This window comes from Sitophilus oryzae, unplaced genomic scaffold (genome assembly GCF_002938485.1).
Source record: "Sitophilus oryzae breed Bouriz unplaced genomic scaffold, Soryzae_2.0 scaffold_1060_pilon_pilon, whole genome shotgun sequence".
Taxonomy (NCBI): Eukaryota; Metazoa; Arthropoda; class Insecta; order Coleoptera; family Curculionidae; genus Sitophilus; species Sitophilus oryzae.
Window position 1 is genome coordinate 689,669 of NW_022145683.1, and position 14,243 is coordinate 703,911.

Genomic DNA, 14,243 nt, shown 5'->3' on the forward strand with positions numbered 1-14,243 from the left:
TTAAAAATGTCGGTAATTACCAAAATGTCCTTGCAAAAAACAAATATACTTCTTTTGTATTCAGATATACTGTTTATGAAAAATAATAACAAAAAAATAAAATTTAAAAATTAATAAAAACGCTAGGTATATTTTTTAAAAATTATTAAATATATTTTGTGCAATAACTGTTTTTACAAGTATTATAATATTGTAAAAGGTAAAATGAACAAAAGTTTGTTAAAAAAATGAATTTTGGCACATTCATGATTATCTACTTTACATGCAAGATAATAACTATGTTGTGGGATATTTACAATTAATCATATATTTTTCATTACGTAAAAAGGTTTGTTAATGACATATTAGAGTAACTATATAGAATCATCATTAATAAATCTTAGCACATTTCAGTAACATATATTGACAATATTTGCACGTACAAAGTTTAATTGTTAATACTTTCTTTCATAATTCATTTAGCAAAAAATAAATATATTTTTTAACATACATTTAAATGTGCAGATTAGCATATACACATACCTAAAATTAAAATCTTAGAAGGTAATTAGTGATGACGTATTATGCAACTAATGTTACACCCAGCGCTAACGATTTCCTTTAGGACTGAGCGTATTGCTGGTTGCATACATACCACACTAACTAGTTCAATTACGTTATAAAGATTCAACATTGAAATACACATATTTTTTTTGTGAAGTACAGGTAAATGGGCGGATATCATCAACTTATCAATTATTTACAATACTTAATTACTTAATTACGTGAAAGTTAACGATTCGAAATACTTATACATATATTTATTTATATCTTTACGTCATATATTTAAAAATAATGCTCTTATTACTATAATTGATATATCGTGCGATTGAAAAACAAGACATTATTTTGATTTAAATATAATTATTTTGAGGTCAGTAAAAGTTATAACGATCTACAGTTTTTTTAATAAATAACAATACTGGAATTCATAGTTTGTCTTAAATTGACTCTCTACTTGAGTGTTTCGATTGAATAAAAGAATAAATTAGAACATTAGACAATATTACTTCATAAAACAAATATACGATTGTGTATATTTGTTTCAATAAACCATTTTTTTTTCTTATATAAATCACTTTTAGACAAACCTTTTATTGATTGATCAGTATGTGATCAGTATAGTCTGTTCAACGAGGGATACATGACAATGACGGTTGTGTCTGTCAATTTAATAATATAGTATTATACATGTCATTATACTACTACAGTATACAGGGTGATTCACGGCCATGGTACGTTAGACGTTTATGGTGAGCCGGTAAAAGGATTTTTTTGAAAATTTGGATTTTTGCATAAAGGCACATGCTCCATCTATGTAATATATTGTCAGCGTTACAGTGTTGCCGGATCATTTGGAAAGTGGTAGCATCTTTGTTATTTTAAATGGAACATCCAGTATATTATTACATTTTTCGAAACTACTTTCATATCTCATAATTTTTCTATTATAGTAACCTATACTAGGGCTGGCATTTCTGGTTTTGGGTGCCGATTTTCGTGTGTACGAAGAGTACGGTCAACACGCTTAGCAAAATAAGATGTACTGAATAAAGACAGAAGACAAGTATTTTCACAAGCGCATGGAATCTAGCGTCAGATTAAGTGGTTATATAATAAATACTTCGTATTTTTGCTCTCTCCGACTTACTAGGTTGCCATAGCGATTCACGCCTATACATGTAAACGCCGACCCAAGGTTTCGCCTGCCAGCAGGGTATCTATCTCTAACAATTTTGAGATAAAAAATAAAACGTGTAAAATTGACAAAAATATGAACTTAAATAAACGTTGGTTAAATCATAAATTCAGCATACTGAAAGCTGAAATTTGGTTTATAGGTTAAGGAAAGTCGACATATTCGATCTATCTAAACCAACCGATTGGATATTAAAAAGGAAAATAAAAAAAATATATTTCCGTTTGTTATAAAATCGTTCAAATTATTATTTTAAATTTAAGCCTATGTATATTATTTAACAAATCGAAACATAAATAAAATGGCTTTTCAACGATATATCATATTCCTATATCTAAACCTGGTTTGTTCAGTAAAGCCATTTCAAAGATAATCACCGATAATCATTCTATTAAAGGTTTAAATAAAATCGTTACCATGACAAATATTCAAACTTTATAAGTATCAATAAGAGCAAGCAACCACTAAGCAACGTTTTCGAGAAAATATTTTAAGACATCTGGCTCTTTGATATATCTTTTACTATGCTCCCTGGAACAGCATGCGGCCCTGGTTGCCGATACTCGTTGCGTTCACTACTGCGCATCGGAAGAAGATCCTGTGTTTTTTTATTAATATAGTTCTATAAATTCTAGTATTGAATATAAATCAAATATGTCTCCATAGCGCAGTGCGTAGAGTTTCCGACCACGAACCGATGATTCAGAGTTCGAATCCCGGGTCAGGACAAAGATTTAAAAAAAAAGTAAAGTATTAAATAATTCTGGTAATTAAAAAAAAACAAATATTTAATACTTTACTATCAGAATATAAACGAAAATAATATAAAGAAGTCTTTGCCCTGACCCGGATTCGAACTCTGAATCATCGGTTCGTGGTCGGAAACTCTACGCACTGCGCCATGGAGACATGTTCGATTTATATTCAATACTAGAATTTAAAGGACTAATAAAAATACAGGATCGTCCTTCAATGCGCAGTAGGAAACGCAACGTTTACCGGCAGCCAGACCGGCCACATGCTGTTCTAGAGAGCATAGTAAAAGATATATCAAAGAGCCAGAAGTCTTAGAATACTTGTTTTTCCGACGTTGCTAGCTCTCGTACTATTCGACGTTATACTTACTTGCTAAATTTCTAAAATTATCATGGTAACGAAATTCTTGAAATGAAACTGTAATAATAGAATTATTAATTTATAAATAGCTCTACTAAAAGAAGGAAGGTTTATGTATAAGAACATGATATATCGTTGAAAAGCAATTTTTATTAAGATAAATATTTTTTTACCCTTCCTATGCAATTTTCAGTTGGAAGATTTAGACAGATTGAACATAGCGACTGTCTACCCTGCATACCACCGGTTCTTCATAAACGTCTAACGTACCATCGCCGTGAATCACCTTATATATCTCTGCGTCTATCGAAAATCGAAATCTTCCCTAGCTGCTTGGACAGACTTTACAATAATATAATCTGTTTTTACATTCTTCTTTTTTATAACAATATAGCGTGTTCGATTCGCCTTAAACCTACAAATGTTCGTGTTTCTACAACAAGAATTGACTTATTATACCGAGTGTCCCCTTCTCAATGTACACCGAAGACACCTACACATATTGCTCTTAAAATCGTTAGGAAATGATAAAGTTAAAGGGCACAACTCCGACGTAAGCGTAACTTTAAAATGTATCACTAACCTATGGTTTGGGAAGAGAAAACCTCTTTTTTTTGGAATGATGTAGCACGCGTGTATTCGAAAATGATTGTCTTTGATAGCGTGTGATTTGATCGGTTGATTTCTATTGGCAAATGTTTCTAACCACTTTTTTAATACTACTTATATGAAAGAGACAACAGACAATAATATACAGGGTGTCCCACTTAAGATGGATACAAGCCAATATCTTGATTGTTTGTTGAGCGATCTTTTTCATTTTTGGCAGGAAGCTGTATGGTTATAAGACGTACATTTTGCCCAGGGCAAGAAATGCGATACCTCATAGATGTACGTTTTAATGGGGTTTGCAATTTTTCGAGTCAAGAGTAAACTACTCTTAGGACAGTATTTACTTCAAATCTGATAAATTATATTGAATCCTCCTTACCCAAGATACTTAAGTTCTAATTTTTATAAATATTAATACAGGGTGTGTTATTAAATAAGACATTTTTATTTTTATTATTATTTTTTTTAAGTACTTACGACGCCACTGGATAAACAAATGGTTTATTATTAATAACCAATTATCAATAATAATCGATTTAAGTTTTCAGATAGCTTTCATAATAATTAGGATACGATACAAAAAAACTAAATATTTTCAATTTATTTTGTTTACTTAAAAAAAAATTAAGTTTGCTAATACAAATGAATAAAATGAGTTACAAAATAATTTAAAAACCCAGTTTTCAATGGAATCTGAAATATAATTTTTATTCGTTTTATTGAGGAATATTTTAAAAAATCCAAATATTTATTTAAAACAAACACTATTAACTTTGAAAAATATGCTCTAAACAAAGATTTATAAAACTATAACGAACTAAAAGTCATCATCTTCGACCAAACTTAAATCGTTTATTAATTGATAATTGAGTATAATTGGTTATTGATAATAAACCAGTTGTTTTTCCAGTGGCGTCGTAAGTACTTAAAAAATAATAATAAAAATAAAAATGTCTTATTTTAATGACACGCCCTGTATCAATATTTATAAAAATTAGAACTTAAGTATCTTAGGTAAGGAGGATTCAATATAATTTATCAGATTTGAAATAAATACTGTCCTAAGGGTAGTTTACTCTTGACTCGAAAAATATCAAACCCCATTCAAACGTACGTCTATGAGGTATCGCATTTCTTACCCTGGGCAAAATGTACGACTTATAACCATACAGACTCCTGCGAAAAATGAAAAAGATCGCTCAACAAACAACCAAGATATTGGCTTGTATCCATCTTAAGTGGGATACCCTGTATATATTTTAGATTATCCAAACCTGATCCAAACCAATACTCAGAAACTGTTTTCGGCGCGATTTTTAAATTAATTGTTGCCAACCATGTACATAATCGGCGCCGCGTTGACTAAGTGAAATTTAAATTTCCCGCTGGGGATTCAGGTGGTAGCTCTGCTGTAAAAAATGTCAAATTGACGCATTTATTTATTTATTTCCTGACATTGTCATTCGTTTTGACACTTTAGTTTTTATTATGAGTTTTTAGTTTAAATAAATAGTGTTGTGATACTTTAAGCTTAAAAATGTTTACTAGTAGACATTGCAGTTGAACATTGTTCTTTTTAGAACCTCTTTTAGTGCAACGTGTACAAGATATCTTAATACCCGTAAAAAACTCATCGCAACTTTATTAAAATATTTTGAACAGTAGGGCGGTAGTAATGACCCTTTATGTCCCTAAGTGCTGTTAAGAAGGTGAGTTTTGTTGATGTAAATAATAACTGTTTATATATTTATAATTCATTTATTTTTGTATTTCCTAAAAAAATTTTGATTAATCTTATATGATTTTTAGGAATATCTTTAATTATCTTGATATCATTCACCAATAGAAACCAGCTTTTTTTACTTGAATAAAAATTATGGAAAAAGCACCAGTTTGAGTTTTGACAAAAATACCTGGAGATTAGCTTTGAACTAGGAAGCATATTCGAACTAAAACCAACTCAGATTTCAAAGCAAAGAGAAAAATTTTAACTTCTACTCTTCTCTTCTTCTTTCAAAATATTTTTAATATCATTTTTAATAAATTTCTCGTCCATTGCCTCTTTCAGCATACTCCACAAAGACTCTTTATTGAGCAGGACATACTCATAATGCTTACTTTCAACATCAAAATTTGCCTCTTTCGAGTCATCACCATTTTCAACCTTGAGCCTAACAAATTTCTCTGGTACATCTTGTATTTGAGCAGTGTTCACATGACGTATTGTTTGTACTACAGAACTAGCAGTACCAGTGGGTGTCGTAGGAGCATATGTAGTTTGATGAGTCCACGGTACAGTTGGAGATGATTTCCCAGTTAACAACTGAGGAGTCTCTAACGTCTGATCAGGCTTGTACACCTGAGTGAGCTTGTAATCATGACTTAACTCGTTTGGCGTTGTTCTGGAGTTCTTTTCTTCAGATCTCAAACCAGCTGTTTCAAAATGTCTGGACGTTTTAGTGTTAGGTTTGAATATTTTCAATTTTACGGGACTTGTTTTGACTTGACCCAGAAGTACTTTCTTTACACTATCCACCTCGCTTAGTTCAGTGGTAGTTATGTATTCTTCGTCTGATTCCGGAACGATTGTTGAAGCTCTAGGTCGTTCAGTGGTAAAGACATCTTTGTTTTTATTTTCGGCACTCAAATTTTGTTCAATTTCAAAAGCTCTAGTAGCTAAACTAATAAAATTAACCTTCTCTGGTGATCTTGTGACAAAAGTTACACTACTTGATGTAGTTTCATCTTTGGTCGAATTCAATCGCACCAATTTCTTCATGCATTCATCAGGAATAACCATACCAGTACTCCCAATCCCATCAACCCCAAACCAAGTGATCACATCATCTGTAGTGATTGAACTCAACATAGAGCTCTTCCCTTGAACATGGAAGAAAGTCTCGGCAGCTAAATCATGTCTAGTGACGGGATAGACCCGGGCATAAGCCGGTCTGCGTCCTGTGATGACGTATGGACTGCGGACGTTGTACTGGACACAGACTGGACAGGTGACGGAGATGTTGGCGAAGACGAACCAGAGTGTGTTTGCGTGACTGCCGTGTTGCATTTCCGCCATTTCTCTGGGCGGGTTGAGAAGTTGCGGAGGGTTGGGAGTGATCTCGAAGCCGGAGAAGAGGGTGACTTCCATACGGAGGACTCCAGAGGGTTTGTCACCTTTCCACCTAAAAGATATAATTCTATTAAGTACCCAATAATAGTTTTGTATGTACCAAGGAAATAATAAGGGTGTTAATTACCGAGGGTAAAGTTTCTGTAGGAGAATAATTTCCCGATGTTTTATAATTATTACTTTACAATTCCCGTGGTACATAGATAAATTTACTATTTTTTTTACTGAATTTAGTATATTTTGACAAATTTTAAATAGACACAAATGTTGCACTTATGAATCTTCCGGTATATTTGTATTAACGCTGCTGGTAGGAACTTTGTTGCCAGGTTACCATTGCATTAAATGACCTGTTGACGGTTGACGTGAGTGAAATTGACGGTCGCTGTCAATGGAGTTCAGGTATTTGTCAAAAAAACGCCTTTCGCCCCAATTCGGCACACGTTCGAGTACGTTTTTATTAAAATGGAGAAAATTATGGAAGTTTTTGTAAATGTCAATATTCCATGGGTATATAGTGATAAATGAGGTCTAATATAAGAAAACGCATTTTCTACGAAAACTTGAAGAGATAGATAAAAAATGGTATAATATAATTTGATACACAATGAAGTTCTGCCTCTGATTCACGTAAAATATACAGGGTCTTCCATATAAATTAAACTAGTTATTGCCGTTTAAAGCTAGTAATTATTTAATAAAAAAATTTGGACACTTTGTATAATGTAGTATAATTTTTGATATTGCGACACAATATCTGATCAATAAATAATCTTCAGTAAATATTTAGTATTAAACACTTTGATACCCTTGGAGAAATGAAGCCGAAATTTTTTAACTGCAATTTCACAAAATTGAAAATATTTTAAAAACGGTAAGGTTTAATCAAATTTACCTTTATTTCAATCGCAGAATCTAAAAATAGCATAATATTCAGGGTGTTCCATTTAAAAAATACAACTATAGTATTTTTTACTTATTTGGGACACTCTGAATCTTGTAAAATTATTTTTAAATTGTAGCTCTAATAGTCCTTCAACGAACCCAAAACTTACAATTTGTAAAAATCTAATCGTTTAGCTACAATACTCCGTGTCGTATGTGATGAACAACCCTGTATATTTCCATAAATATTTTTTTTGAAGTAGTGTGTCTACTTATGCTGTTAGTGTGTCTACTTATGTCTACTGCGAAATATATTTAATTTTTTAAATATTCTATTTTATGTTTATAGTGGGCTTTTTTAACTTTTCATAGAGAATATAAATTAGGATATTTTTGACAGATCTCCGTACGAGTAGAAGAAAATCATAATAGATTTGTTATATCCTGACTTAACTAGTGATTGTTATGTTTGTTTGACCAGGACCGAGTTATTTTGTATTTTCTCCTAACTCAAAAACGAATTTGTATAAATTTTTCAAAACGAACAATTTGCTTCAGTTTAAAGAGTTCTTTAAAAAGTTTTTTTTTTAATTTGTCTGAAAAATAAAATGGGGCAAACTTATTCATCATTTTTAAAGTTTACATGAGATTTCCAATATTCAGGTCGATGATGCATCACACGGTATATCTCACAGATCCTAGTAATTTAACAGCTTACTTGAGGCATGTTTGTATTTTTAAAGTGGGCGGTTTCCCTTCGATCTCTTCTATTGAACTGCGATCAGGCTGAATTTCTTCTACCACTTCAGACCCTATTTCCAGAAGCTCCGTCTTACTGTTCACAGAATACGTGGAATATGATGTTTTACCCTATCGTATGATTAAAAAAATTGAATAACATTACTATCATCAAAAGCATGTAATTCTCAAACCTCTATAGTTGCACAGCCTGCTCCAGTAGCATAAACAAACACCTTGGTTGGTAGACTGGGTAAATATAAGGTTTGTGATGGTTTGTTTGAATTTAGCTCAAGAGTCTCTGTGAGTTCCATGCCGGAGGTTGCTAGAGAAATAGTCAGCGACCTAGAAAATATGTAAATAAAAGAATAGAATCAGTAAATAGTGTTGATGATTCTTTAAAAAGTGTTTTTAATATGATTTTTATTGATTTGGAATGATTACAGTGTGTTCAGTTATAAGCAAATTTTATGTTTCTTAATTTATAGTCTTACAACCTTTCAGACAATTTTTTGAATGAATTTCAATCTATAAGCGATACCAAATAAACTTTCAATTACGTCATCGAGGACGCGATTGCTAAATTATTCATTCTTACCAACCATGGGACACATTCGGTGTCACGATGAACTAAGTGGTAGTTCTGTTGTAAAAATGTCAAGTTGCCATATTTATTTATTTATTTCCTGACATTTTGATTCGTTTTGACATGATTCGACATTTTGATTCGTTCACCACACATTAGTTTGGTATTACAAATTTTTGGTTTAGGTAAATTGTGTTGTGATACTTAACCCTAAAATTTTTTACTACAAGACCTTGCCGTCAAAAATTGTTCTTTTTAGAACTACTTGTAGTGCGAAGTGTACAAGATGCCTAAGCATTAACAGCCGTTGCAAAATTTTCATCGCAATCTTATTAGAATATTTTGAACGGGAAAGCGATACTAATAATGGCCCTTATGTGCTGTTAAGGAGGTCAGTTTTGTTGATGTAAACAATAATAATTTATATATTGATATAATTAATTCATTTTTGTTTCCTAAAATATTTTAATCAAAAGAAAGTATGTAAAAGCGGGCAACGCTGTGTCGATCAAGCTTAATCACGTGACTAAAAGTTTATTTGGTATGGTCTATATCTTCTACAGGAAATTTTGTTGAATTTATTGATGAATTCTATAAGAAAATGAAATTTTCACAAATCTAAGGTTTGCCAGCATTCATGGGACACCGGGCACAGAATAAATTTTAATAACGCCAAAATTATAATGAAAGAAGCGATAGCATCTAAAAGAAAAATAAAAGAGGTTTTTTTAATACAATCTAATAAAAATAAATGTATTGTTCATGTATCTGTAGATGTCAGTAATGTATGGCAATCGCTTTTTTGATTTTAAAGAACATAACATAAATAAACATAACATACGTAAAAATTAAAAATAATTATACAGAAAGTTTGGGACTTTTTGGTTTTACCTTATTAAGTAACTGTTATCAGGTACTTTGTTAATTTTGAAGTTTAACTTGATATAATGTCATTTTAACAGAACGTCAACGGTTTTTGTAGACGTATCTGTTTTAAAAAACTGAAGTGAATAGTTGAATTTAAATATTTTAAATTGTTTTTTCAATCCTTATTCTTTGTATTTTTTTGCTTCCGACGACGGAAAGAGATAAACTTTCCGAAACGTTAAGCATTTTTTTTTGTTAGTTAGGCAAATTTGTATATCTGTAAACCTAACTTGTGACAAGTAGTTTCCGTTTGGGATTAACGCAGAAGTATTTACATAAAATAACTATTTTATTTTGTAGATTTTCTTGCAGTGGCGAAATACCCATATAGGATTTTTTGGAGAGATGAATCCGCCACATAGGTATAGACTTTTTTATATTTAAATACTTTAACTAATGGAAATGTTCAAGTTACCTTTGTTGATCCTTGGCTAGAGTGTCGTACTCCACAAAGGATTTGACAGCGGGATACAGAAGTTCGTAGTGATTGTCGAGCATATGGGAACGATAAAACAAGAACCTTGCCACACTTTGGGCACTTTTTAGGTCCCCAATGATGCAAAAAGTTGACAGAGCGTACAACGAAGCCTTGTATTCTTCTACAGTGGCTGAAATATAAGTTTTATTACTTTAAATATCGCCATTCAATAGTTTAACAATAAATAAATGGTAATCATATGTTAAAAAATTATGACAAGATTATTTGTTTTTCAAAGTTATAGTTTGTTATAATCACAAAATTTCATATTAATGTATGTTCTAAACACCTTAACTTTTAATATACAGGGTTTTTTGATAACAACTCTGCTGTTTTCAAACTGATATCTTCATGAAATTTTTACATCCAAATAGTAAGCAAGTAAAATGACTTGTAAAACCGTCTCATATATTGGCTTTTCGTATTATTTACGCTAATTGAAACTACTAAATTCGAGGTACTGAATGAAGCTTAATAAATTGTAAAAAAATTACTTACTGACTAAAGGCATCTTTAAAGTCTTTTCTGACTCTGACTCGTATAGCCAATCAGCTGCGTCTCTTTTCGGAGCGAATCTTGGCCAACCGAACTCGCCAGCTTCAGTTGTTGAAGCATTCCTCAGTTTTTCTATGGCCCAAGCTGCTGTGGCGCTTCGCACCTGAATAAAATAAATGGAAATATTAGTTTCCATATTCCATATATACCTACAGGTTTCAGAAGCTGATATTAGTTCCCCAAGTTTAATCATTCGCTAGTGACAGTCAATTGACAACTATTGAAATTGAACCATAAGTTGCATCTACGAGTAAATCTGGAGTGTATCCCCGGATTGATCCTACAAGAGGAAACACTTTTTTATAATTAACATTTGGAGAAAAAAATCATTCCTTTTTATACTTCTATTCCGTTTATACTTTTTCAAATTTTTATACCATTTTAGAGAAAATAAAAAAATAAGAAAATATAGTAAATTTTTTTCTGTCCCAAGTCAAAAGATGTTTCTATGGTAATATAATTTCGTTTTCATTCTTTTATAGTTTTTTATTTATAGAATTTCAATTAACGTCATATTTTTTGCTATTTTAAAATGTTAAACAAGCCCAAGGATACTATAGAGATAAGGATAGTTCGATTACTATCTTCCTGCACTGTCAGTTTTTTTACGTTTTCTAGGGACCGAGTTGAAGTTCGCGCTAAAGATTTCAGACAGTGACAGTTATTTTTGCGTTTAACGGACGAGCGCACAGTGCGGCGGACGATAAATCTAGCGGGACAAAACCGTTTGCTAAGAAATAAGCCAAAAATGTGTACTGATAAGAATAAATAGTAGACATTCCAATTGATATAAAAATGCATGAATTATTTTTTGGTCGTATATATTCTTGGTATTTCGATACATTTTTATCAACCAAATTTGATCGTTATCTGCTCAGCAAGGCTGAGGTCATACGAAAACAAAATATTTAAAAGTGCTTATACATTTTATTCCAAAGCCAAATTATGTTGAAGATTGTCAAAGATATGTACAGGGTGGGTCAAATTCGACGCTTTTAAATGGAAACACCCTTTTCTATAGGAGATAGACAAAAACTAATATCGGTGTCTGGAGCTCAATTTTTGTCAAAAATATGATGGTGAAAACCGCATATCGATACCTGTTACCTTTTCGGAGTTACGGGGTGTTTCTCAAAAATATGCATTTTTAACAAATCGCTGTAACTTTTTTGATATGGAAAATTTTGTATTTTTATGAAAATATTTCCAAAGCACCTTTTTACGTAGAATTTAATGGTTTAAGTATATTTTTTTTTAAATTAATAGTTTAAGAATTATCAACAGAAAATTTGATTCTTTATATGGGACACCCTGTATATTTTTAATTTATTGAAAATAATATAAAATTACCCTTCCAAAAATATAACACACTTGATATTTTGCTCGATTCCTCTTCGAGATATAGAGTATATAAAAATTCGCCCGCTTTAAATAAGTAGGCTTTGAACGGCACCGGCTATAATGCAAAAAAATCTAGCTGTGAGCATCAATTAAAACGAAAATAATATTTGCTATGAGAGATGCAGATTTTATAATAATTTAAAATATATTTAATCAACATCAACACATTTAAGTTAATAACAATAAAAATAAATAGCAAACCAAGACATGAGATTTTGCTACAGGTGTTCGACATTGTCTTCTGTTATAGACAGACGGGGCAGTTTTTGAACATTTCTCGCGGAATTCATTAACTCAGTGGTGGTGAAAGATACCCTCTCATAACTGCTAAGTATTTCTAATTCTTGTGTAGATTATACGGAAGAATAAGGAACCTTTATTCTTCCGCAAATATATACATAGGATTAGATCCATGGGCACTAAGTCAGGCGGCCTCGACGGCCAACGGCTGGGATCTTGGTTAGCTCTTATCTTATTATTCAATTATTCTTGAAATTGACTGCAACAATTTGCTGATAACTTCAGTGTTCAGAGGCGGTGCGTCGTCTTGCTGGAAAAATATGTTTTCGAGTTCCATTAAGGGCATATCATCAATAAGTGGTCCAAAGCCTACTAGTTAAAAGTGGCGAACTTTTAAAAATTCTGTATTTCGAAGGGGATTATAACAAAATATCAAGTGTGCTATATTTTTGGAAAGGTAATTTTAAATTCTTTTCAGTTAATTAAAAATATAGAGGGTGTTCCAAATAAAAAATCAATTTTTCTGTTGATAACTCTTAAATTATTAATTTTAAAAAAATTATACTTATACCATTCAATTCTACGTAAAAAGGTGCTTTGGAAATGTTTTAATAAAAATACAAAATTTTCCATAGCAAAAAAGTTACAGCGATTTGTTAAAATGAACATTTTTGAAAAACATCCCGTAACTCCGAAACGGTAACAGATATTGATGTGCAGTTTTCACCATCATGTTTTTGATGAAAATTGAGCTTCAGACATCGATATTAGTTTTCGTCTATCTCCTATAGAAAAGGGTGTTTCCATTTAAAAGCGTCGAATTTGACCCACCCTGCACTTGTCTACTGTAGGTATATTATTTGTTAAAATCCTTCGTGCCTTTCTGCAAATATCAAACTTAACTTTTTTCAAATATTGATATATTGAATGATGTAGATCTTTTAAGTTACTAATAGTTACCTACACAGGTAGTCACAAGGAGTTCAAGCTTAACAGGTGAATACCCAAAAATTTAAACTCAATCGGATAGTATAAAAACGAAACAAAGACTCGTTAAAGGGTTAATTGAAGAGCATTCAAAAGAAGAATTGGGTTTTGCAAGTACTATGAGGGCTAGTGGTAGTAAGGAGTAAGGATGCTGCTGTAGTTGTTGAAGCCTTAACTCCATCGAAAGGCACTGAGGTGCACTGAGTTTAAAAAATTAATAGCTGCCCATACACGGAAAGGCCCGGCCTTCGGACTAATGAATGACATCAATAGTCAGTTCGGCAATTTTCCTCAAGACAAAAGCATCCAAATTATTTTCTAGTTAAATAAAGCATGACGATATGCTAAAGCTGATAATTTATAATAAAACTAAATTATTATTACTCGTTTTAATAAAAGTTTAAAAAATTGTCTTAGATACTTACTATATATTATGAATTTAGAATTACCGAGTGTTAAAATTAAAATATCTTATTTACTATTTTCAAAATAAAATAGAATTTTTTAAAATAAAATATACAGATGTAAGTATTTCATCTGATATCATAATTTTATGTATTTGGCAATAGTTTACAGTACGGTTTTTGTGTGTCATGTACGAATAATATCATAGTTTTATTATCTTGTATTTATTTATTTATTAATAAATTAAGTTGTTAATAAATAAATAAATTTAACCATATGGTTACTATATATTAGACCATTTGACACGTTCTTAGATTTTAAGTCCCAAATATTGCTCCTGAGATTTTGTCCCGCTAGAATAACCATCCGCCGCACTGTGGAGCGCTGGTCCCTGCGTGACGTAAGCATCCACGGTGACTACGATAGCGGCGATTTGACGCGATCC

General features: G+C 31.5%; 1 protein-coding gene across 1 annotated transcript in view; it reads right to left on the reverse strand.

Moving 5' to 3' along the window:
- Positions 1-4,611: 4,611 nt before the first annotated feature.
- The window catches only part of LOC115877526 (C3 and PZP-like alpha-2-macroglobulin domain-containing protein 8), a 289,000-nt gene continuing 279,368 nt past the window's right edge, over positions 4,612-14,243 (reverse strand). Inside the window, exons 22-26 of the mRNA XM_030893749.1 lie at positions 10,709-10,868; positions 10,148-10,340; positions 8,414-8,564; positions 8,200-8,351; positions 4,612-6,648 (exon numbers count right to left, since the gene is read on the reverse strand). Of these exons, the coding sequence (XP_030749609.1) occupies positions 5,454-6,648; positions 8,200-8,351; positions 8,414-8,564; positions 10,148-10,340; positions 10,709-10,868 (1,851 nt within the window). The 3' untranslated portion in view covers positions 4,612-5,453. The remainder of the gene's footprint in view (positions 6,649-8,199; positions 8,352-8,413; positions 8,565-10,147; positions 10,341-10,708; positions 10,869-14,243) is intronic.